Genomic DNA, 24355 nt, shown 5'->3' with positions numbered 1-24355 from the left:
TAGGTTATCAAAATCCTATTTTATCTTACATCCTAGAGGATGCTGGGGTCCATTTTAGTACCATGGGGATGTACCAAAGCTCCCAGTACGGGCGGGAAAGTGCTAATGTTCCTGCAACACTGACTGACCAAATTGAAGGTCATCAGCCGCCAAGGTGGCAAACTTGTAAAACTTAGCAAACGTGTTTGCACCTGACCAAGTAGCTGCTCGGCAAATCTGCAACGCCGAAACACCCCTGGGCAGCCGCCCAGGACGAACCCACTTTCCTCGTAGAGTGGGCCTTTACCGAAGTCGGTATCGGTAATCCTGCCTTGGAATGAGCATGCTGAATCGTACCTCTGATCCAGCAAACAATAGTCTGCTTAGAAGCAGGACACCCAATCTTGTTGGGGTCATAAAGGACAAACAAGGCCTCTGTTTTCCTTAACCGAGCCGTTCTTGTCACATAAGTCCTCAGGGCCCTGACGACATCCAAGGACTTTGAAACGGCTGAGGTGTCAGAAGCCACTGGCACCACCACAGGTTGGTTGATATGGAAAGAAGACACAACCGTTGGAAGAAAATGCTGATGCGTCCGCAGTTCAGCTCTATCTTCGTGAAAAATCAAATAAGGCCTCTTGTGAGATAGAGCACCTAATTCAGACACACGTCTGCCTGAGGCCAAGGCCAACAGCATGACCACTGTCAAAGTGAGAAACTTCAACTCCACCTCTTGGAGAGGTTCAAACCAGTCCGATTTAAGGAACTGCAACACCACATTAAGATCCCATGGCGCTGCAGGAGGCACATAAGGAGGTTGGATGCGCAGAACACCCTTCACGAACGTCTGAACCTCAGGAAGGGAAGCTAAATGTTTCTGGAAGAAAATGGACAAAGCCAAAATTTGGACCTTGATAGACCCTAATCTCAAGCCAGCATCCACACCCGCCTGTAGAAATAGGAGCAGCCGTCCTAATTGAAACTCCATCCTGAAATTCCAACCTGTAACCCTGGGATACTATTTGTAACACCCAAGGATCCAGATCCGAACGAATCCAGATTTGGCTGAAGAATAGTAAGCGTGCCCTCACCCGGTCGGACTCCCACATGGGAGCCCCCGCGTCATGCTGAGGTTTTTGCAGCAGCAGTTGCTGGCTTCTGCTCTTGCGAACTAGCCGGCGTTGTAGGCGTTCTACCTCTACCTCGACCACTTGCTGCAAAGAAGGGGCTGCCTTTTTGTACTTGCTGGGCCGAAAGGACTGCATGGTATGAGAATGATACCCCTTCTTAGGGGGATCAGTTGTGGAAGGCAAAAATGCAGACTTGCCCGATGTTGTCGTGAAAATCATGGCATCCATCTTGTCACCAAAAAGGGCCTCCCCGTTATAAGGGAGTGCCTCAATAATTCTCTCTGATTCCGCATCCGCATTCCAATGGCGAATCCATAAAGCCCTGCGACCTGAAATCGCCATAGCCGTGGCTCTGGAACTCAGCAAACCAACATCCTTCATAGCTTCAACAAAATACCCTACCGCATCTTTGATGTGGCTGAGGATTAGGAGCACTTCATCCCTTATCCACAGTGTCAATATTAACCATTAAATTGTCTGCCCATTTTTCTACCCCGTTACCCACCCACGCACCAGTAATGGCGGGCCTGAGCAGCGTACCGTTAGCGGTATATATGGATTTTAAAGTTGTCTCTAACTAACGGTCAGCAGGATCTTTTAAAGAAGCTGACCCTGGGGCAGGCAAAATTATTTTCTTAGACAGGCTAGAAACTGAGGTGTCTACCACTGGGGGCGTCTCCACTTGCGCCTGTCCTCCTCCGGAAATGGGTACGCAACCCGTATCCTTCTGGGAATAGTGAATTTCTTTTCAGGGTTAGACCAGGCGTCTTCAAAGAAATTATTCAGATCTTTTGACGGAGGAAAAGTTATCTCCCTTTTTTTATTTAATCTAAAATAATCTTTTTTTTGTAGGGGTAGTATCAGTAAACTCTAACACCTCTTTGATAGCAACAATCATACACTGTATGCTCTTCGCCAATTTGGGGTCTACCCCTCTCAAGTCCCCAGTGTCGGCATCCATGTCGGAGTCCGTGTCAGTGTCTCCCTTCATTATTTGGGCAAGGGACCTCTTATGGGAACTGGATGGGACGCGAGTAGATGAACTGGATGCATCAGCAAACAGGGCATCCTCCACAGACTGCCTCCAATAAACTGTCTGAGAATTTTTATGCTAACATAGAAATATTACTTTGCAACTTTTTCACCCACTCCGGCTCTCTTTGGGAAGGAAGAGCCATCACATTACCTTCTTGTGCATCTAAAATGGGCTCCTCTTTAAATGCTCCTTCCCTTGTATAACCGCTGGTACTTGTAGTAGCCGTGGCAGAGAAGAGCAGCGTGGATCCTCACAACGGCATCTGCAGGAGAAAATGGCGCGCTGGTGAGGGAACTGGTTGCCTGAGGAGAAGCTCCACCCCCTAGCAATGGCGCGTTTCCCTCAGAACAGGGGAATCTTTATACTGGCCCCCGGGGGTCCCCACAGGTGGGGATTACATTTATTTAGCCAGGGACAGAAAAGGTTTCATGCTGCTCAGAGCACGCCCCCCCCCCCCCCGCGCGCTCTGCACCCGCTGAGAGACATGGCGCGCAGCGTCCCAGCTGCGCTGTACCTTACAAGCCGCCACGATCACCGGAGGATCTTCTCTGCCGGACTCCGGCAGTGCTGTGGGAGTGAACGCGAGCCATGTTTCAGCTGTGTTCAGTACCCTCAGGAGCTAATGGTGTCCTGTCAGCGGAAGTAGAACCATTAAACTAATTGAGGAGTTGGTTCTATCTTCCCCCCCTAAGTCCCACGAAGCAGGGAAGTTGTTGCCAGCAGCTTCTCTGTAAAACAAAAAACCTAACAAAGTCTTTACTAGCAAAGCCCTGTACAGCCCCACTAGAGTGCGTCCAGTCTCCTGGGCACATTTTCTAAACTGAGGTCTGGAGTAGGGGCATAGAGGGAGGAGCCAGTTCACACTTTCATTTTTTAAACTATACCAGGAATAAAGCAAACAGTGTGCAAATCATGTCATGCAAGCCATGCCTACATGAATCAGCCGTGAATATGTAATAATATATTGGTGCTGTAAAAATAAACTCAATTGGATGTGTTGCTATACCTGGGGAGTTGCTCTATTCCTGCTTCCACTCCAGTATCCGGAACATCACAGTTTAGCATGGGAAGTTGCTGGATTTTGGGAATGGGAGAAAGCCTGTGATTCGGACTGTGGTGTGAAGATGAAATGTAAGAGCCATTGTTATCTGTAATGAGTGAAAATATTTAAACATATTTTGTTTAAAACATAAAAACAACAATTAGTGTTTGTTTTTTTTATAAAACACAGTACAAAAAAAAGCAGCCAGTCAGTAAGAGTCTTATCTCTCTGGGACAAGGAAGGATAATGAAGGCAAGCCTCTCTTTAGTTGTTATAAATTACGTTAATACGTTATCTGTACCAGATTAACAGGGTACTAAATGCAAATTAATCCAATTGCTATTATTTCTCTTATTTTCAGATCTGTTAATCGGATACTTTGAGATATGCAGATGTGAATGTTGCTAGTACCTCTTTTACATTAGACATTATTGGGGGGAATTTAATTGTTTTATGGGTGGCGCTAACTAGGGGGTAACCAATGGAGCAATTCAATTGTTGCTCTGTTCAGGCATGAATGCCATGGATGGACATATTTCTGCTCAGAGCCTCCTGAAGTGGCGAGCAGAAATGTACAAAAAGTACCCGTACCTGCATTATGCAGCTAAACCCGGTGTTTTAAGCATGATAATTAATGAGCATCCAAAAACAATTGAATTGTGCTTATTAATTAGTGCCATATAAAAATACAATTGAATCACCCCCTACATATCATTCACAGAATCAAACATTCATATAACAGTCTTTTTACCTTCCAAAGAAGCTCTCTCCTGGTAACTTTTTGCAGCTTTTGGCACTGGAGTTGAGGACAGCCTACGGGCAGAGGAGATCTTTGTCTGTGGTGGGGTTCTATTTACTTCCGATGGCAATAGTCCTTCATATGTCTGTGTTTTTAGCCTGTTTAAGAGAATATGCTGCTGTGGAGTGAGGTTGTCCTCTAAAAAAGTGACTTTATGCTGAAGAACAGCTGGTTTTGTGCCTAAATAACCTCTACTTGATGGAATAGCAGCCTGTGGGTATCTATCAATGGAAGCAGTCTGGAGGACTCTGTGATGATAGTTGCGATAAGCTTCATCTAAATATTCTGCTTCTTTTTCAAGCTCTTTAATTCTGGCTTTGGTGCTGGCAACAAACTCCAGATCAGAGTCAGGAGAGCTGCTCCTGGTCCTTTCAGCGTGGCGACACTGACCTGAAATGCCACCAATAGAGTCCATAAGATGTTGGCTTTTAAAGACAGGTTTCTCGGTATAAATAGCAGGACGCACAATCTTGTTGGTGGGGAAGTCTAGCACAGAGTGGCTGAGCAAAGATGTCCTGGGGATGCGATACACTTCATTTTCAAGAGCTGGCGAGGCAACAACCACACAAAGGGAAACAAAATAGAAATACACCGAAACATTAATGTATTACCTTATGCAGATTATTACGCTCCAGTGATTACCTGATATAGCATATCAAGCCATTGAAAAAAAATAAATTCTCTCGATAAATTGTAATTTAAAAAGTAAGCAATAACTTCTTATTTCTGTTACCTTATGTAATGATTTATGTGAGAACTATGACTGACATACATTTGCCATTTCAATATAAAAAGAATGAAAAAGGCAAAATAAATTAAGAAATAGAAAGTAGCATAGGCCACTGTAACAGATATCTACATGAGTGGAAGATAGCAAAGGATTTGCTCAAAACATTACAAATACACTAAAGATTTTGCTTTGGTGAAAATTTTACATTGGTCGACTGAGACCCTTGAAGTTTGTCACAGAAGTGATCCTGCCACTGTGCTGAAACTGCTGGAGTACATTCGGTGCATTTTCCAATACACTCAATTACAGGGTATTCTTCACACCTTGAGGAGGTTTAGAACTGTGCCTAAAGTAGAACTGGTGTCACATTAAGTTTTATTCAAAGTTAGGGAGGCCAATCCCGGCATCAGGATCAGCGGGATCCTGGGATTTATGTCCCAAAATGGCTGGGATTCAATCCCGGGATTGAGAGATGAGCTCCCGGCTCCCCAGCGCAGCATGATGTGCAGTGAGAGGTCACGCTGCACCATCACATGCCGCTGGGAGCCACAAGCAGAGAGCAGCTGATGTTCCCCACCCGCCCGCGGTGTATGGTGAGTTATGTGTGGGGGGCGGCCACACAGGGAATCGCCAATCCCAGGTATCCCTGGATAGACCACTTTTCAATCCCGATACCCGGGATTGAAAAAATGGCCCGGGATTGGCCTCCCTATTCAAAGTGAACCATTGTACGCATTCATTACATTTTTAATTAAACATTATTATTATTATTAAGTATTATCAGCATTTTTGGATGGGGGGTGGGTGGGGGGAATCATTGTGGTGTGACAGGATTCATACAAAATAAAACAGCACTTTATACCTCCTACAATTAAGCATTTCTTCTTACACATCCTGCACCATCCATAAACTTTAAATAGATGCAATAGGCACAAATTAGTACAGTTAAAAACATTTTTCTTCTACATACTTAAAACAGGAAGAAAAAGAACTAACAACAAAATATTGTTCTGGATAAATTCTCTTGTACTGTAATAGTAAGTACACAGTAGACCTACGTCTTTTTCTGAGGGACCAGAGGAGTCGGCGTAGCATTGGTCTTCTAACCAATAATTCCACACCCTAATATAGCCTAACTGGGCAGCCCATCCGTATAGCACATCCTTTCATTATTGAGCATTTGGTTTCTGAAAATCCTATTCTCTCTGTTGCCTTCCTTTGTTTGGAGTTACCACTGACAGCGAAGGTTGATCTTGTCCTAGGCATACAAGTGTGGTATACACATACTGTGGTATACACAAACTGTGTTGGAACCTCCTTCGCTCATTTCCTTGAGGTGTGAACTATCAGCCTATAAAAAACATTCTTTACCATGAAGAAATTTAAAAAAATAAAAAATAAAGTCAAACCTTGCTGTGTTTGTCTCAGCTGAAATTCAAGTTGCTCTACTTGAGCACTAAGTCTTTTTGAAGATTCCTCACGATTTAACAACTGCACTTTAATTTCCAGACCGCGTTCAATCTGCAAATGCCAAGAGTTATACCATCAGCTCAGGCACTCGTGTTACCAGTCATGTGAGAAAGCAAGCTTGGCTATGTCATATCAGTTTACAGGGAATTATCTAGTATCATCACAACTTGTTAATACTACAATAAAGTCACACCAACAAATCACATATTTAATTGACATTTTATTGATATTTCTTATTTGAAGGAAACAGAAGACAACAAATAATTTTCATTTTTGTTAAAATGCAGACCCTTTTATATTTCAATATTTTCACTGGTACCCCATTAAACATTATAATCAATATAAAATATTAATAATAATAATAATAATAATAGTAATAATAATGTTAATAGTACCTAAAAACCCAATCACCCACCAAATTTTCAAAGAGAAAAAAAAAAAAAAGTTTCCCTTTTTGGGATTCCAATGAAGGACAATCCTGTTTCTAACAGTGATACAGTCTGAGTCTCCCATATATGAAATACTTGGGACAAGAAGCATTTTGAATTTCTGATATTTCAATCTTTTGGAATATATTCATATGGATACCTTTAATACGCAGATAGAGGAAGATGTAAGCTCCAGAGACGCTGAGGAAGGCTTGCGGGCGCCTGGATCTGTCACCGGCAGAACCACTGGTGTCCATGTTGGGGTGGAGGAGAGTCACGGATAGCTGACATGGCAGCTGTAGGGATCCAAGATGACGGCGAGTGCCGCTTAGAGATGGCAGAGGGACCGGCTACTGAGCACTGGTGAGATACTGTACAGCCTGGAGAGAGCCCGGCGGGTTCAGTAAGCAGTTTAATATGTGAGGGGCAGTCTTCGGAACGCTGTCCGACCCGTCACATGGTGTCAGTGTCATGTGACATGATGGCGCTTAAAATACATGTTTTTGGAATATTTAGTTTTTTAGAATGGGATGTAGTCAGGAGACCGCCGGTCACATTACCTCCCCCTGCATCCCGCACCCTCACGATCCCAACAGTCGGCATGCTGACCAACAGGAACTATTCCCATTCGTGGGTATCCACGACAACCATAGAGTGGGAATAGAACTCGTGGCTTCTTGCGCTTGCTGCCCCCTCCCCCAGCCGGCCGCCATTCCAGCATCAGTATGCTGACTGGTGGTCTCCTGACCGCCGGTCACGCAATACACACCCTTTAGAATAACGGATATGGGAGATTTAACCTGTATCAAATCTGTTTTCAGAATAATGTATAAGCAGACTCTCTGAAATGAATAATAAACAAACATTTCTTAGAAATGTCAAATATGCAAAATATACTCTGTGCCTTAAATTAGTTATTAAAAAATGGGTATACTCATTTTAAGTAACAACAACATTTTGCGTCAGACAAATCTAATATAGGAGGTATAGCAAATATTAAATTTAAACCGAGTACGTCAGTATCCCATCACTGACAGGAAACCATGACTTAGGTAATGCTCATCCTTCCTTTGCCACTTCAACACAAATTAAAAATACACATTTGTCTCTTTGTTCCTATATAGGCTGATAAAAAAAAAGACAACAGAAATATAAATTATAAAAACGTGTAAATGTTGTCTTACCTCTAGTTCAAGTTGTTTTTCAAGAATTTCCCGCTGTATTTTGAATTCGTCCTGGTCAAATTTTCTTGCAGTCTCCATCTTTCTTAACTGTTCTTGAAGAGACAAGAGCTCAGGAAATGGCAGGGATGTTTCTGGATAGTGAATATTTAAAAAGGAATTAAGTAAACTGTATGCTTCATTAAAATGTTACAAAACAATCAATGAACCTGTATATTAGCGGTCAAAAACCAAGGGGGGTCAGTCCGACCCGATCGTTCGCTGCAGTTTAATCGCAGCGATCGGGTCGGAACTGCGCATGTACCGGCGCCGCAGTGCGCCGGCGCATGCCAGCCGTCGTTGCCTAACGATCGTCTCTGAGGCAGAGGCGGTCGCTGGGCGGATGGACGGCGGCGTTAAGCCGCTGTTTAGGAGGCGCGGTCCGGACAACGCAGGCGTGGCCAGACCATTGGGGGGCGGGCCGTGGCAGCTGCGTGACGTCAGACGCAGCCGCTGCGACCTGGGGCAGCGAAGACGTTCTCGGGAGTAACTCCTGAGATGCAAAAGATGCTTTTGCATTTCCGCCGCGGGGGTGGGGGTGGGGGGGGGGGTGGGGGGGTTTGCACTTACATGCGGACCGGACTAGCCCCATGCTGGGCGTCCCCCCGCATGTCTGATCACCTGATCGTAGCTGTGCTAAATTTAGCACAGCTACGATCAACTAGGAATGACCCCCCAACTTCTTCATGAGCTACTCAAACTCAGTGCACCATGTAAAACTAGGGTAATTTATGAACCTCAAAACCAACTATGCTTCTTTATAGTCTCAGTGCACCTACTTGTATTCTAAATGTGTTTCATGGTTATAAAAATATTGCTATCAAATATATGCCTAGTTTAGCAATATGGCAAATGCTCCAGAAAAACGCAAACGGTAAACACAGTAAAAGCATAATTTGAACCCAAAATGAACAGATAAATAGGATTTTAATTACCTACCGGTAAATCCTTTTCTCGTAGTCCGTAGGGGATACTGGGAATCCATTTAGTGCCATGGGGTATGGGCCCTCATTCCGAGTTGTTCGCTCGGTAATTTTCTTCGCATCGCAGCGATTTTCCGCTAATTGCGCATGCGCAATGTTCGCACTGCGACTGCGCCAAGTAAATTTGCTATGCAGTTAGGTATTTTACTCACGGCATTACAAGGTTTTTTCTTCGTTCTGGTGATCGTAATGTGATTGACAGGAAGTGGGTGTTTCTGGGCGGAAACTGCCCGTTTTATGGGTGTGTGTGAAAAAACGCTGCCGTTTCTGGGAAAAACGCGGGAGTGTCTGAAGAAACGGGGGAGTGTCTGGGCGAACGCTGGGTGTGTTTGTGACGTCAAACCAGGAACGAAACTGACTGAACTGATCGCAGTTGCCGAGTAAGTCTGGAGCTACTCAGAAACTGCTAAGAAGTGTCTATTCGCAATTCTGCTAATCTGTCGTTCGCAATTTTACTATGCTAAGATTCACTCCCAGTAGGCGGCGGCTTAGCGTGTGCAAAGCTGCTAAAAGCAGCTTGCGAGCGAACAACTCGGAATGACCACCATAGACGGGTCCACTAGGAACCATGGGCACTTTAAGAATTTGAAAGTGCGCGCTGGTTCCTCCCTCTATGCCCCTCCTACCAGAATCAGTCTAGGAAACTGTGCCCGAGGAGACGGACATACTTTGAGAGAAGGATAGATAAGGAAAGTGGCGAGATTACGAACCAGCACACACAAAACAAGAGGAAAGCCATGCTAACCAAACTTGAAACAGGAACAGCTAAGCAAACCAGAATACTTAACCAAGTAACAGTGCAGGAAGAACGAAGCACAGGGCGGGCGCCCAGTATCCCCTACGGACCATGAGAAAAGGATTTACCGACAGGTAATTAAAATCCTATTTTCTCTTAAATCCTAGGGGATACTGGGAATCCATTTAGTACCATGGAGAAGTACCAAAGCTCCCAAACTGGGTGGGAGAGTGCTGAGGTTCCTGCAGAACTGACTGACCAAACTGAAGGTCCTCAGAAGCCAAAAGTATCGAACTTGTAAAATGTAGCAAACGTGTTCGAACCTGACCAAGTAGCTGCTCGGCAGAGCTGTAAAGCAGACACTCTCCGGCCAGCCACATAAGAAGAACCCACGACCTAGTAGAGTGGGCCTGTCCAGATTTTGGAACCGGCAAGCCTGCCGTGGAATAAGAATGCTGGATAGTGAGCCTGATCCAGCATGCAATCGATTGCTTTGAAGCAGGACACCCAATTTTATTGGGATCATAGAGAACAAACAGGGAGTCCGATTTTCAGTGACGAGCTGTTCTCTTTACAGACACCTTCAAAGCCCTCACAACATCCAAAGACCTTGAAGTAGCAGAGGTGTCTGTAACAACCGGAACCACAATAGGTTTTTTGATGTGAAACGCAGACACCACCTTAGGAAGAAATTGCTGACAAGTTCTGAGTTCAGCTCTGTCCTCATAGAAAATTAGGCAGGGTCTCTTGTGAGACAACGCCCCTAGCTCCGACACATCTTGCTGAAGCCAAGGCCAACAGTGTGACGGTCTTCCATGTAAGGTACTTTACATCAACCTCCTGTAACGGTTCAAACCAGTCCGATTGGAGGAACTGCAGCACCAAATTGAGATCCCAAGGTGCCGTGGTAGGCACAAAGGGAGTTTGGATGTGGAGAACACCTTGTAAGAACGTCTGGACCTTAGGGAGAGAAGCCAATTGTTTCTGAAAGAAAATGGACAAAGGCCGAAATCTGTACTTTTATGGAACCGAGACGTAGGCCCACATCCACTTCCGACTGCAGAAAAAGCAGGAAATGACCCAGATGAAATTCCACCGCGGAATATTGTCTGCTCTCACACCAAGAGACATATTTCTTCAAATATGGTGGTAATGTTTAGACATTACCCCCTTCATGGCTTGGCTCATACTCGGGATGACCTTGTCAGGAATCCCTCTCCTGGCTAGAATCAGCCGTTCAACTTTCATGCCGTTAAACGTAGCCGCGGGAAGTCTTGATAGACGAATGGGCCCTGTTGCAGAAGATCCTCGCAAAGAGGTAGAGGTAACGGATCTTCGAGCAGCATCTCGAGAAGATCCGCATACGAGGCCCTTCATGGCCAGTCCGGAGCAATGAGGATTGCTTGAACCTTTTCCCTTTTTATTCTTTTTAGAATTCTTGGGATCAGAGGAAGTGGAGGAAACACGTACACCAGCTGGTAGACCCACAGAGTTGTCAGAGCATCTACCACCACTGCTTGTGGGTTCCTCGACCTGGAACAATACCGCTCGAGCTTCTTGTTGAGTCGAGAGGCCATCATGTCAATTTGTGGATATCCCCACCAATGTGTCAACCACTGGAACACCTCCGGGTGAAGGCCCCACTCCCCGGGGTGCAGGTCATGTCTGCTGAGGGAGTCATCTTCCCAGTTGTCTACTCCCGGAATGAAGACCGCTGACAACGCCACGGCGTGTTTTTCCACCCAGAGGAGAATTCTTGACACCTCTGAAATTGCGGCCCTGCTTTTTGTTCTGCCCTGTCGGTTTATGTACGTCACTGCCGTCACATTGTCTGACTGGACCTCTGAGGCTTGCGTCTGTGGTTAGCAGAATCCAATTATGAATCCCGAACCTTCGACCCTCGACTAAGTGAGAAGTCTGTAGCCACCACAGGAGGGAGATCCTGGCATTTGGCGACAGACGGATCCTCTGGTGCATGTGAAGATGCGATCCGGACCACTTGTCCAACAGATCTAGCTGGAAGGGCCCCGCACGAAACCTTCTGTACTGAAGCGCCTCGTAAGAGGCCACCATTTTACCCAGAAGGCGAATGCACAGAGATCCGGGTTGGCTTCAGGACAGCCTGAACCATCGACTGGATTACCATTGCCTTTTCCAAGAGAAGGAACACTTTGACACTCTGTGTCCAGTATCATTCCCAGGAAAGGAAGCCTCTGTGTTTGTTCTAGGTGAGATTTTGGTAGGCTCAGAATCCACCCGTGATCCAGGAGTAGTCTGGTTGAGAGGCCAATGCTGTCCAACAACCGCTGCCTGGACGGTGCCTTTATCAGAAGATCGTCCAGGTACAGAATTATGTTCACTACTTGTTTGTGGAGTAGAACCATCATCTCTGCCATCACTTTCGTGAACACCCTCGGTGCCGTGGAGAGACCAAATGGCAGGGCATGGAAATGGTAGTGATAGTCCTGCAGTGCAAACCGTAGATAAGCTTGATGAGGTGGCCAGATCGGAATGTGAAGGTACGCATCCTTGATATCCAGAGACACTAGGAATTCCCCCTCCAAAAGACCTTAGATCACCGCTCTCAGAGGGGGTAATTCCAAGTTGATCGCAGCAGGATTTTTGATAGCAATTGGGCAAAACCATGTGCACTGCAGGGGAGGTAGATATAACATGTGCAGAAAGAGTTAGATTTGGGTGGGTTATTTTATTTCTGTGCAGGATAAATACTGGCTGCTTTATTTTTACACTGCAAATTAGATTGCCGATTGAACACACCCCACCCAAATCTAACTCTCTCCGCACATGTTATATCTGCCTCCCCTGCAGTGCACATGGTTTTGCCGAATTGCTAACAAAAATCCTGCTGCGATCAACTTGGAATTACCCCCTCAGAGACTCCATCTTGAATTTGAATACTGGCAACTACGGGTTCAACGACTTGAGGTTCAGAATCTTACCGAACCGTCCAGTTTCGGTACTACAAACAAGTTGGAATAGTACCCCTTGTTTTGCAGATGAGGTGGAACTGGAACAATGACCTGAGTCTGTACCAGTTTTTTAATGGCGTCCTGTAAAGTTATACTTGTCTCTTGTGAAACTGGTAAGCCTGATTTGAAGAATCTGTGAGGTGGGAGCTCCTGGAACTCCAGTCTGTAGCCCTGGCAAATAAGATCTATGACCGAAGGATCCTGGCACGAACTGTGGAAGATGTGACTGAAGAATTTTAGCCGGGCTCCCACTTGCCAGTCTTCCAGGCATCACGGTTCACAGTCATGCTGAAGGTTTTGAGGAAGCAGAGCTTGAGCCCTGTTCCTGTGACCGGCAGTTGCTGGTTTGCGTGGTTTACCTTTAGCACCTCTGGTGGCTGTAGAAGAACCTCTGGGTTTGCCCCTAAACTTGGCAGTACGAAAGGACTGTAAATTGGGACCTGAGTAGGCCTTCCTAGCTGGGGAAGCTGCAGAAGGAAAGTATGTGGACTTACCCGCAGTAGCTTTGGAGATCCATTTGTCTAGTTCATCTCCAAATAAGGCCTCGCCTGTGAATCGGAGGCCTTCCAACGTCTTTCCTGGAGTCCGCATCCGCAGTCCACTGGCGTAGCCATAGACCACTGCGTGCAGACACTGCCATAGCCGTAGTACGTGCATTAAGCAAGCATATTTCTTTTATGGCATTCACCATAAAATTTACAGAGTCCTGTATATGCTGTAGGAACAAGATAACCTCCTCCTGAGACAAGGTGTCTAAGCCTTCAATCAGGTTACCCGACCATTTGGCAATGGCTCTAGTAATCCACCCACATGATATAGTGGGTCTCTGGGCCACCCCAGCAGCTGTATACAAGGATCAATTTTACGATCAGCAGTTTCTTTTAGGGAGGCTGCACCTGGGACAGGCAATACAATTTTTCGTGAAAGCCTGGATACTGATGCATCCACTATCGGTGTATTTTCCCATTTTTTCCTATCCTCAGGAGGAAAAGGTAAGGATGATAACAACCGTTTAGGGATTTGAAATTTCCTATCAGGAATAACCCACGGTTCTTCAAACAGGGTATTTAGTTCCTTTGACACAGGGAAAGTGGCTGGGGATTTCTTTTTTATATTAAAATAAGATTCCTCACTCTCCTCTGTCACCTTATCAGGAATATTTAGAACTTCTCTGATAGCTTCTATGAGAGCCTCTATTCCCTGTGAGTACCCTCCCCCCACCGCTGAGTCCACCTCACCCTCCTCCATTTCTGACCCCTCATCATCGGAGTCAGACTGCAGGATATGGGCCAAAGTGCATTTTTGCTGATAAATGGCAGGGGACTGAGAAGATGGTTTGGGTACAGAGTTCTTTTCATAAACTCAGTCATAGATTGTCTTAAGTATTGCGTCTCTTTCTCGGTCCGAGATAACTTAGTAGAGATTGTGGAAATCATTCCCCTAATGGAGTCCAAACATGCTGGTTCTGCCCCACTAGCCTGGGAAGGGACACTAAACTGAGTACACACTAGTGAACCCCCTGGGGAAGAGGAACACTTGGGCAGATGTATTAACCTGGAGAAGGCATAAGGAAGTGATAAACCAGTGATATGTGCAAGGTGATAAAGGCACCAGCCAATTAGATCCAATATGTAAATTAACAGTTAGGATCAGATTGGCTGCTGCCTTTATCACCTTGCACATATCACTGGTTTATCACTTCCTTATGCCTTCTCCAGGTTAATACATCTGCCCCAAATGTGCCTTACATGAAGTACACTCTTTGCCTGACATACTGTAATAGTGACAGCACACACACACAGGAAAAGGTTAAATGCACAATTAACCCACAAAGAGCCCTTCCAGGGGGAGACAGAGGGAGTATGGAACCAGCACACGGCACCCTTAACGCCAATGCCAAATTTAGCTGGGTCACAGACTAAGTACCTAGATTAGGGACTTTGTACACTTATAATCGCTTTCCCCCTGCAATGACCCCCTGGTACCGCTGAGGTAATCTGGAGTCTCTCCGGAGGAGCTGCACATCCCTGTCAGTCAGCATCTGTGTCAGCTTCAGAGGGAAAATGGCGCTAGTGAGCTGCTGGATCTGCCGATAGTGAAGCCTCGTCCCTTCAATGGTGCGCGTTCTTCCCGCTCTTTTTTATACTGGCTGTATGTGCCTACGTGCATAAAATAGAGACAGACTCCTTTTATGGCTTTGTTGCCAGTCTGGGTACTGTGTCCGCTGTTCAGCATCTGTGTCCTTACACAGCAGGAGATGTAGTCTGCCCCGTTTAGAAGCCATACGTCTCCGTACCCTCATGCCACTATAATGGCCGGCGAGCCGGCTTAGTACTCACCACTCTTCTGGCTCTGTTAGGGGTGGCAGCATGCTGCGGGAATGTACGCTCGCCGTGGTGGGGCTTGCGAATAGCTCCTTCAAGAGCTAGTGTCCTGTCAGTGGGGAACGGGACCATTAACTCTGAGAGAGGTTGGGCCGTACTCCCCCCCTAAGACCCACGAAGCATGCAGGCTGGTGCCACCAGTCGTGCCCGAAAACAACAAACACAGAAAATAAGTGCAGAAAACTCTTCAGGAGCTTTCAGAGTCGTGACTGGCTCCTCCGGGCACATTTTCTAAACTGAGTCTGGTAGGAGGGAGGGGCACAGAGGGAGGAGGCAGCGCACACTATCAATTTCTTAAAGTGTCCATGGCTCCTAGTGGACCTTTCTATACCCCATGGTCCTAAATGGATTCCCAGTATCCCCTAGGACGTAAGAGAAATAATAATAATTTTATTTATATAGCGCTAATTCTCCAATATGAATGAAGACGCTTAACAGATAGAATGAACATATACAGTACAGACACAACGAAGTACAGAAAAGCTTTTCATAAAATATGGAGAAAATGGAAATACTAAATGGACATTAAGGAAATGCTGGAGTAAACAGTAAAGTCCCGAGTCTGATTTTGAAGGTTTCTAAAGTGTGGTCCTCTAGAACTGTGCTGGAAAGTGAGTTCCATAGAGTTGGAGCTGCATGGCTAAACGCTTGACCCCCTGATGAATTATGGGAGATTCTAGGTACTGCTAAAAGTCCTCCATCTATGGATCGCAGTAATCCAGCGGGGCAGATGGATCTCATTGCCTTATTGCTACCACATGGAAAGCAGACAGACCATCCAGTGTTTCTTCTCTGCGGTCATAAATCTAGTTCATAACTGCAATGCAGAGATTTTTACCTCCAATCCTGAAACACCTCCTTAATAGAATAATTCCTCTCAAACCCCACCCAGGTGAACTCATGACACTGTTACCATATTATATCCATCTTTGGACACAGAAATACAATCTAGCTAAATTAAAAAATTTCTACATGTAAATGTACTGCACCTATAGGACTGTAGACTACATATTATGTATGTAATCTGTAGGTGTCTCTGTTCCTTGTTAAATTCAAAGTTTAAAAAGTAAAAAGTAATAAATCCTAACTATTTCAACTTTAGGACTGGGCCCATTTATTATTTTAGACCTTACTAATTTTCTTCTAAAATATGGCTCGATATAGCTTAATTTACAGTATGTCTCTAAGAAATCATGAGTAAGAGGACACTGGTCTATAAAAGGATGCAGCACTACTGGGTGTTTCATGCTTTTTATTATATTGTTCTAAATGTAAGCATAATGGGCCAGATTCATATTTGTAAGCAAAGCAAAAAAAACAAAAACAAAAAAAAAAAAGTACATTTTTGTCTGAAAAAATAGTGTTGTCATGCAAGGGGAGCAAATACATTTATATTTTTTCTGTGCAGGGTAAATAATGGCTGCTTATGCATGTAGCCCAACATGTTAGACAGCTTTATTTTTACACTGCAATTTAAATTGAAGTTTGTACACACCCCACCCAAGTCTAACTGTTACATCTGCCCCACCTGCAGAGGCACATGGTTTTGCCCAGTTGCTTGCATTTTTGCTTTGCTTACAATCTGACTCAGACTCAATATCTGCCTTCCCACAAATTTTTAAACCAGATAATGCGACCGTGGTGAGAAAATATTCCCTCGTTTCGCAAGCATTGCCAGAAAATTATTTCATTTTCTATATTACCAGTGCAATCATCTCAGTGTTAACGAACAAAATGTGTTAAAGCTGTGTACAAAATGAGGATTATAAAATGACAGCTAGTGGATGGGAGAAGCGGTCGCCCCACAACCCATCCTGAAAAAAAAAAAAAAGAAAATAAGATTCATTTGGATTAATTGGGAAGCCGACTTGGGTGGCACACTGGTTGGTGAGAGGAAGGATCTTTAGACCTTCAATTACATCACTACTAAGGAGCATGCTTATAAGGTCTACTATAGGTCCTACTTGGTCCCTACTCAAGTGAGTGTCCATGCAGCCACTTCAGACCAGTGCTCGAGGGGTTATGGTGCAGTGGGATCTTTTGTTTACATCTGGACGACCTGCGCCAAACAGACTTGCAATTATATAGCCGGCCTTATTAATGATGTTCTCAAAACCTCAATCTCAAAGTGCCCCTGGCCCTTCTTTCTTGGATGTCCATTAAAGGAGCTGGATTAAACCTCTGATAAAATCGCCACGCTCATTCTCAAAGCAGTGGAAATGCCTGGAGCCCCATCCCCAACAGCAACTCATTTTGTATTTGAGGTCAATGGAGAACATCTATGACTATATACCTCAAGCTATTATAATAAAAAAGCTCTATATAATTGCCCAGATCTGTAACTCTGTGGCTAACGCTGGGCGGAGTCACAGTCAGAGTCACAGCATCTGCAGGGAGGTAACACCATGCCCAGTGCCAACAGCAGAGGGACCAGCCCTTCCACAGAATACTACCAGCCTCACACAATGCCTGTTGAGACAGCCGCAGCAAAGGGACACTGAGAAACAAGCAACAGGTGCTGAGCCTGAGGTGCACCATCGCTACTGCTCGGACACCGGGACACGCACACCCCGACCCCAACCCTAACGCCGTGGGAGACATCTGTCACATAACCAACCGCATCCTCCACTCCGTCCTGACCGCCTGGACATCACTCACCTGCAGACGCCACATGTTCCTCATCATTAACCCACTGGCTACCCGAGCAGGGCTGTGCACCGTGGTCGCAGGAGGGACCGGACACCTCCCCACAGGAGCCTACATATTGAGCCGGCCCTGAGCCAATTTCTATTGAGCCGGCCCTGAGCCAATCGGAGCTCACGGACCGGCAGCCAATCAGGAGTGCTGCGGACCCGTGAGCCTCCATGGCTGCCTGCGATTGGCTCACGGCCGCCTCAATAGAAAGAATATACACTGCTGCTCTGTGTGCCTCCATGGCTGCCTGCCCTGCCGGTGCGCAGGCACTGGCCGGGTGTTATGTGCAGGCACCGGAGCCCCCCGACAACGGCGGCGAGGCCAGCTGCAGTAGCAGGTGGCTGGAGGCTGAGGACAAGGGGGACACCCTGCGGATCAACCAGAGGCTGGAGTGGCTGGAGAGCGTCATCACCCGGCACATACAGGGTAACCCACCTCCCCCCTATCTTATACTGTATATATACACACACACCACTGTATGCTGCCTCTGTATTATATATATACTACACCTACCACCCCACCCGCAGCACCCTCCCCTCCACCACCCGCAGCCCCTCCGGACCCCCAACCCCATCCGCCGCACCCCCTGCACCTGCCCCTTCCCCACCCGCTGCATCCCCGCCCCTCCCCCCACCTACGTCGCATCCCAACCCCATTCACGGCACACCTGCACCTCCAGAACCCCTCCCCCACCCGCGACATCCCTGCACCTGCCCCTCCCCCACCCGCGGCACCCCCACCGCTCACTCACCCGCAGCGCCTATGACCACCATCCACGGCCCCACAGTACCTCCGCGCCCCCCCCCCCCTCTGCATCCGCACCATCTACAGATACCCACCCCCATCTGTGGTCCCCCCCGCACCCGCTACATTCTGTAAATCATGCCCTGCAGCCGCTGTTAACCATCGGATGCCCTTCCGTCATGCAATATTTAACCACTAACAAAACTAGGAATGCAGGTAATACTCCATATAATACAAATATTGAACCCAAGACAGACGTTAAGGGGCATAGCCCCTTGCGACGGTGTGAAGAGCGCCCATAGGGCGCGATGAAGCACCTAGTATATATATATATATATATATATATATATATATATATATATGGAAAACAAAAGGTGAGAATAGGCGCCTCCTAGTGTAATATTATATATATATAATGTGACCATCACCCTTGATATCACCCTGTAAAGTGGAACTGTACCGTGTATGGTGGAATTCCAACCACCTTTAGAATAGCATAAAGTCACAATTTGAGCGGCGTCATCAGTGATCTCAATGATCTCCTGTTAATCTTCCTTCATCTTGTTACTCATTTGGTCAGAAAAAGAGTAAAAAAGACCAATAGTGTAATACTATTTACACAAACAATATACATTTATTTGGAACTAGTCCGACAGTAAAAACATTGCCCGTACCATATAATAAAATAAAAACAGCTTATCTGTGTTTTAAGTCGTCCATACGAGTGAACACTCAACGCGTTTCGTCCTACGCCAACAGCCTGGACTTCCTCAGGAGTGTAATACTAGTGAGTGTATGGACACATATTTATACCCCTCTTAATTAATTTAATTGCACATGTAATTGCTGTTCCTCCCGGTTTTCCGGAAGTGACATCACTTCCGTCCGGAAATGTATTTTTTATTCTTTATATTTATACTTATTTTAAGGTGCATCATGCACCAGACAAATGACTCTCAGGTTTATGTACTCGGCAAGGAGTGTTCCATGCATTAGGAGCGGTTGTCACGCTTCTGTCCGCCGCGACCGCCGGAAGTCACGGCTAGACAGGAGCAATGACGTCCGCCCTTTCTCAAACTGGCCTCATAGAACCCAGTGCGCATGCGCCTGCCAGGCCGGTCACAGTGCCGCCCGTCAGCGCAGCGTCTGGGTTCCTTCAGTCAGTCAGATTGGTCTGTTGTACGGCGCCATTTTATTGGAGACTACGTACTATTCCAACACCTAATATGTTGACAATATAGGACAGGGGTTATAAACATGTGTCCCATGCTACCAATTGAACAAAGGGAAATTCAATGTTATGGAATGAAAAAATATTTTCATTATTCTCTGTGAACGGGATGTCACAGTTTAAGAAGGTGCAGTGTTCAAAAGTGCTTATGCAAACTATAAATAATTATTTAAATAAATACATAAATGAAGTGCACGATTTGACTATGTCAAAAGAGTGCTACTGCATATAGATTTGTGCAATTTTAAATTAGTTATCCAAAGTGCTAGCAGCATACTGTGCAGATTAATAATACATTTTAAAGTGACAGTGCAAATTTGGAATGGAATTATCTGTATGAAAATTATAAATATGATATATACATGAAAAAATTTTAGGATATTAAAAAAAAAAAAAAATTAAAAAATTGTGTACATATTACTTCTTATAAAAAGGGTGCAATTTCGTAATTGTCATTGAGACCTCTGGGGGCCAAAGTTTTTAATTCATAAATCCAATGCATTTCCCGCTGTGAAAGTTTTTTCTCCCGATCGCCACCTCTTCGTCCCATATGGACTATTTCAAGCGTTCTGATTGTGAGACCTTTAGGGTCGGATCCATGACATAGTTTAAAGTGCTTAGGTACCGAATGATGTTCCTGTTTATTTTTTATGCTTCTAATATGCTCTTGAATACGTAATTTTAGCTGTCTTCTAGTTTTCCCTATGTACCTAAGTCCACAAGGGCATTCAAGCATATATACTACCCAGGACGTATTACATGTTGCTCGATCTTTTGAAAGGTATGTTTTGGAACCATCTGTATTAGAAAAAGATTTTGTATTGGGGTTCACAAATTGACAAATATTACAATGTTGGCATTTAACAAGTCCCTTTCTATCCAAAAAATTATTTTTATCTTTTTCATGTTGGACAGGAAGCAGCATGCTTGGTGCAAGATGGTCTTTTAAGTTCTTTGCTTTTCTAAAAACCACCTGTGGTTTGTCTGGTAAAATTGAGCTTAAAACAGTATCTGTGTGTAAAATCCCCCAGTGTTTATTTAAAATACTCCGAATCTTTTTGTCCTGACAGTTAAAAGATGTGATAAAATTCAGTCCCTGGTTCTGTTCGTCTTTGACCCTATATTTCAGAAGATCCTGTCGGTTTGTAGCATGAGTCCTGATTTGTGCTTCTTCCACTAAAGTCTTGGGGTAACCCCTCTCTAAAAAGCGTTCTCCATATATATATATAAAATTTATTTATTTTTATTGATTTTTCCTGTAACAAATTGACATCTTGCAACACATCTAATCTGGCATCATTAGACATAAAAGCATCCTAACATTCTGGATGACAATAACTACTTAAGTTATTGGTGAATTAATGAGGTGAAAATCTAGTTCATTAGTAGTCAGTATAGGAAACGTTGCTCACTTTCTCTAAGCAGCTGATTTTCTCTTTGCAGCTCCTCTAGCTGGTGGGACAGTAACTTGACTTGAGCCTGAAGTTCCAGCTTCTCTTCTTTTACCACGGGGTAGTCCACCATCTCTTTTAGCTTTTCAGTTAAGTGGTGATTCTGTTGGGTTGCTAGGGACAACTGAGCTTTCAGGGCATTCACCTTTGCCTAAAGGAACAACAACTAGTTAGATGTACAAATAATATAGAGTATAAACGATATGTACTGTACACTGGTTTTAGGAGGAGAAGCCTAAAGGTCGTTAATGACATAAAGGGTACAGTTAAGCTAGCCACACACATGTAGAAATGCAGCAGTTTTGTGTTTTACTGCAGACTAACTGGATCTAGGTTATTAATTTAGTAAAAAGGACAAATCTGATAAATGTGGTTATTCAGAAAGTGTAGCTAACATCTCATAAATACGCTATTCAACCAGGCCGAAAGGATAATATCATCAAATTGAAAACCACAAGCAAATATGCATTTAACACCAGGTTGAGCTGAAACAAAAAAAGGTGAATTTTTATTTTTCTCTTCTTATTATTGAGAATACATCTGGGTTGTTTCAAGGCCAGTAGTTCCTGCAAGGTGGGTGAACCTGCATCCTGAATATGCTGTCCAGTATTCTATGGAATGTCTCGCAGGACTGACTGTATGGCTTAGCTGAGTCTAAGGAATATTGTATTGTCCATGGAATCCTGAGTCTACGTATACAGTTATACCTGCTAGCGCATATGTTCTCAAACTCCCTCTTCAGTACCCCAAACAGTCAACATTTTCCAGGTCACCCAGCAGGTGCACAGGTGTACTCATTACTTACTGACACATTTTAAAAGAGCCACAGGTAGAGCTAATTATTTCACTTGTGATTCTGTGAGGAGACCTGCAAAACATGTACTGTGTGGGGTCCTGAGGACCGAGTTTGAGAACCTGTGTGCTAGCATGTGCCTGCCATTTGTACATTTTGAAAAAAAAAAAAAAAGAAGTGTTATGGTAGACTTACCATTGTTAACACTTTTTCTGCGAAGTACACAGGGTTCCACAGGGAAACATCGGGTCGTAGAGTGGATCTTGATCCAGAGACACCAACAGGCTAAAGCTTTAGCTGTCCCAGGATGCATAAGGACCTCCTCTATAACCCCGCCTCCAGGCACTGAGAGCTCATTTTCGATAACCAGTCCAATGCAGGAGCAGGCAAGAGAGAAGACAGATGTTAATCACATAGAACCACATTCTCACGACAGGAGAAGGTACCAGCGGCTAATGCCATACAACCCAAAGAACCAAGGTGTGTCAGGGTGGGCACCCCGTGGAACCCTATGTACTTTGCGGTAAAAGTGTTAACCATGGTAAGTCTGCCATAAAACTTATTTTCTGAGAGTCCAGCCTGCACATAAGCTTGTGCAATCACCATTCTAATCCATCTGGCCAGGGTTTGCTTGTTCGCAGGCCAGCCACACTTGTGGAAACTAAATTGGACAAAGAGGGCATCTGACCGCCTAATAGAGGCAGTCCTCTCCACGTTGATACGGAGAGCTCTTACCACATCCAAAGAACGTTCTTTGGCTGACAAGTCTGAAGAGATAAAGGCCGGGACCACAATCTCTTGGTTAAGGTGAAATGCTGACACCACCTTAGGCAAATAACTGGGTCGAGTTCGTAGAACTGCCCGGTCACGGTGAAAGATCAGAAAGGGTGGACGATGGGACAAGGCTCCTAAGTGCGACACCCTTCTTGCAGAGGCAATAGCCAGCAAGAACAGGACCTTGGCCGCGAGCCATTTAAGGTCCACCGACTCGAGAAGTTCAAAGGAGACTCGAGGGCTTTCAGCACAACAGACAGATCCCATGGAGCCACGGGAGGGACATAGAGACAAGGGCCCTGTACAAGGAGGTCTTAATGCTGTGGAAGTAGAAGGGGACGCCCTGTCGACAGACCCTGCAGGTCTGAGAACCAATGCCGTCTGGGCCACGCAGGAGCAACTAGGATTAGCATTCCTCCTTCTTGTTTGAACTTCCGCAGTAACCTGGGCAGGAGGGACACCGAAGGGAATATGTAAGGCAGTCAAAAGTTCCACGTAACTGCCAGTGCGTCCACGAACACTGCCGAAATAGCTGGCAGATGGCTTTCCGCCCAGCAAAGGATTTTTGACACTTCCATCATTGCCATGCGGCTTCGAGTGCCTCCTTGATGGTTTATGTATGCCACCGTGTTAGTACACCCGAGCTGCGCTCCAATGCCCTGGTGGTCTAGTGGGGTCCCTGCCCAGTGACAGTGTCCACGCCAGTGCCGCGGTCCGTCTCCCCAGACTGCGCATGGAACGCGATTTGATGGCGGGTCCCGCCTGGGGGACCCCCTTACCTCCTCCCCATAGCAACCACGCGAACCAGGAGAGTAGTCTGCGACTCTGTACCTAAGCCATGACGTCAACGTCGCAAGTACCTGGGTACCAGGCCAGCAGGAGTATGCAATGCCACTTGGGAGGTGATGCAGCTGCAGCGTTGAATGTCCCTCTGACATACTGCGCTGACAGCCCAGCCACAAAAACTTTTCTTAGAAAAGCTTTTCAGGGCTGCCCAGTGCAGCCCTCCTGTTAGGTGATCTGCTGCTGCAGGCACCAACTCGAAAACTGAGCCCTCAGTACCTGGAGGCCGGGTTATAGAGGAGGCCCTAATGCATCTTGGGACAGCTAAAGCTTTAGCCTGTTGGTGCCTCTGGATCAAGATCAACTCTACACCCAGATGTTTCCCTGTGGAAACCTGTGTACCCTGCTGCAGAAACATAGCTTTTACTAGTGCCCCTACTGTGTGACATTTCCTTATTGACTAAAGCACAAACAGAAGACCAAATTAGGCTCAGACAACCTAACTAAAAATATGGGGCATAACTAAATACAAAACAAACAGTTCCACAATGTCAGGAAACACTGACCGTGGGGTAAACAAAATGGTGTGTTGTGGGGTGAACAAAATGTAAGGTAGTTTCCTTCTAACGCAGGGTAATGGCCCAGCAGTCATAAGCTCTAGAAAAGCTAGAGAGTGGGTGTTAAACAACATGTATCTGGATCATGATAGCACGCAGGTACTTACCTCCAGTTGTTTTGTGCGAGAAATGGCTTGTTCTAGTTCTTGTTTCCTCATGTTGAGTACAATGGTGTCTTCACGTAACTGTGCAGCTTCCTCTGAGAGAGAAAAACAGTAAAGAAAAAATAAGATTTTACTCACCGATAAATCTATTTCTCGTAGTCCGTAGTGGATGCTGGGGACTCCGTCAGGACCATGGGGAATAGCGGCTCCGCAGGAGACAGGGCACAAAAAGTAAAA

The 24355-nt window shown here is 45.4% G+C and overlaps 1 protein-coding gene across 4 annotated transcripts in view; it reads right to left on the bottom strand.

Annotated features, from left to right (window-relative positions):
• OFD1 (OFD1 centriole and centriolar satellite protein) overlaps nucleotides 1-24355 on the bottom strand; it is a 112925-nt gene that overhangs the window by 24986 nt on the left and 63584 nt on the right. For 3 of the 4 annotated variants that reach the window (XM_063953522.1, XM_063953520.1, XM_063953521.1), the window contains exons 12-17: nucleotides 24122-24213; nucleotides 21009-21198; nucleotides 7799-7929; nucleotides 6126-6237; nucleotides 3939-4532; nucleotides 3152-3293 (exon numbers count right to left, since the gene is read on the bottom strand). In XM_063953522.1, coding sequence (XP_063809592.1) covers nucleotides 3152-3293; nucleotides 3939-4532; nucleotides 6126-6237; nucleotides 7799-7929; nucleotides 21009-21198; nucleotides 24122-24213 — 1261 coding nt within the window. The remainder of the gene's footprint in view (nucleotides 1-3151; nucleotides 3294-3938; nucleotides 4533-6125; nucleotides 6238-7798; nucleotides 7930-21008; nucleotides 21199-24121; nucleotides 24214-24355) is intronic. The other variant, XM_063953523.1, reaches the window with a different exon arrangement.

Source organism: Pseudophryne corroboree, chromosome 2, assembly GCF_028390025.1.
Source record: "Pseudophryne corroboree isolate aPseCor3 chromosome 2, aPseCor3.hap2, whole genome shotgun sequence".
In the NCBI taxonomy this organism is placed as follows: Eukaryota; Metazoa; Chordata; class Amphibia; order Anura; family Myobatrachidae; genus Pseudophryne; species Pseudophryne corroboree.
The sequence above is the reverse complement of the archived record's forward strand: the minus strand, read 5'-3'. Positions and strand labels throughout refer to the sequence as shown.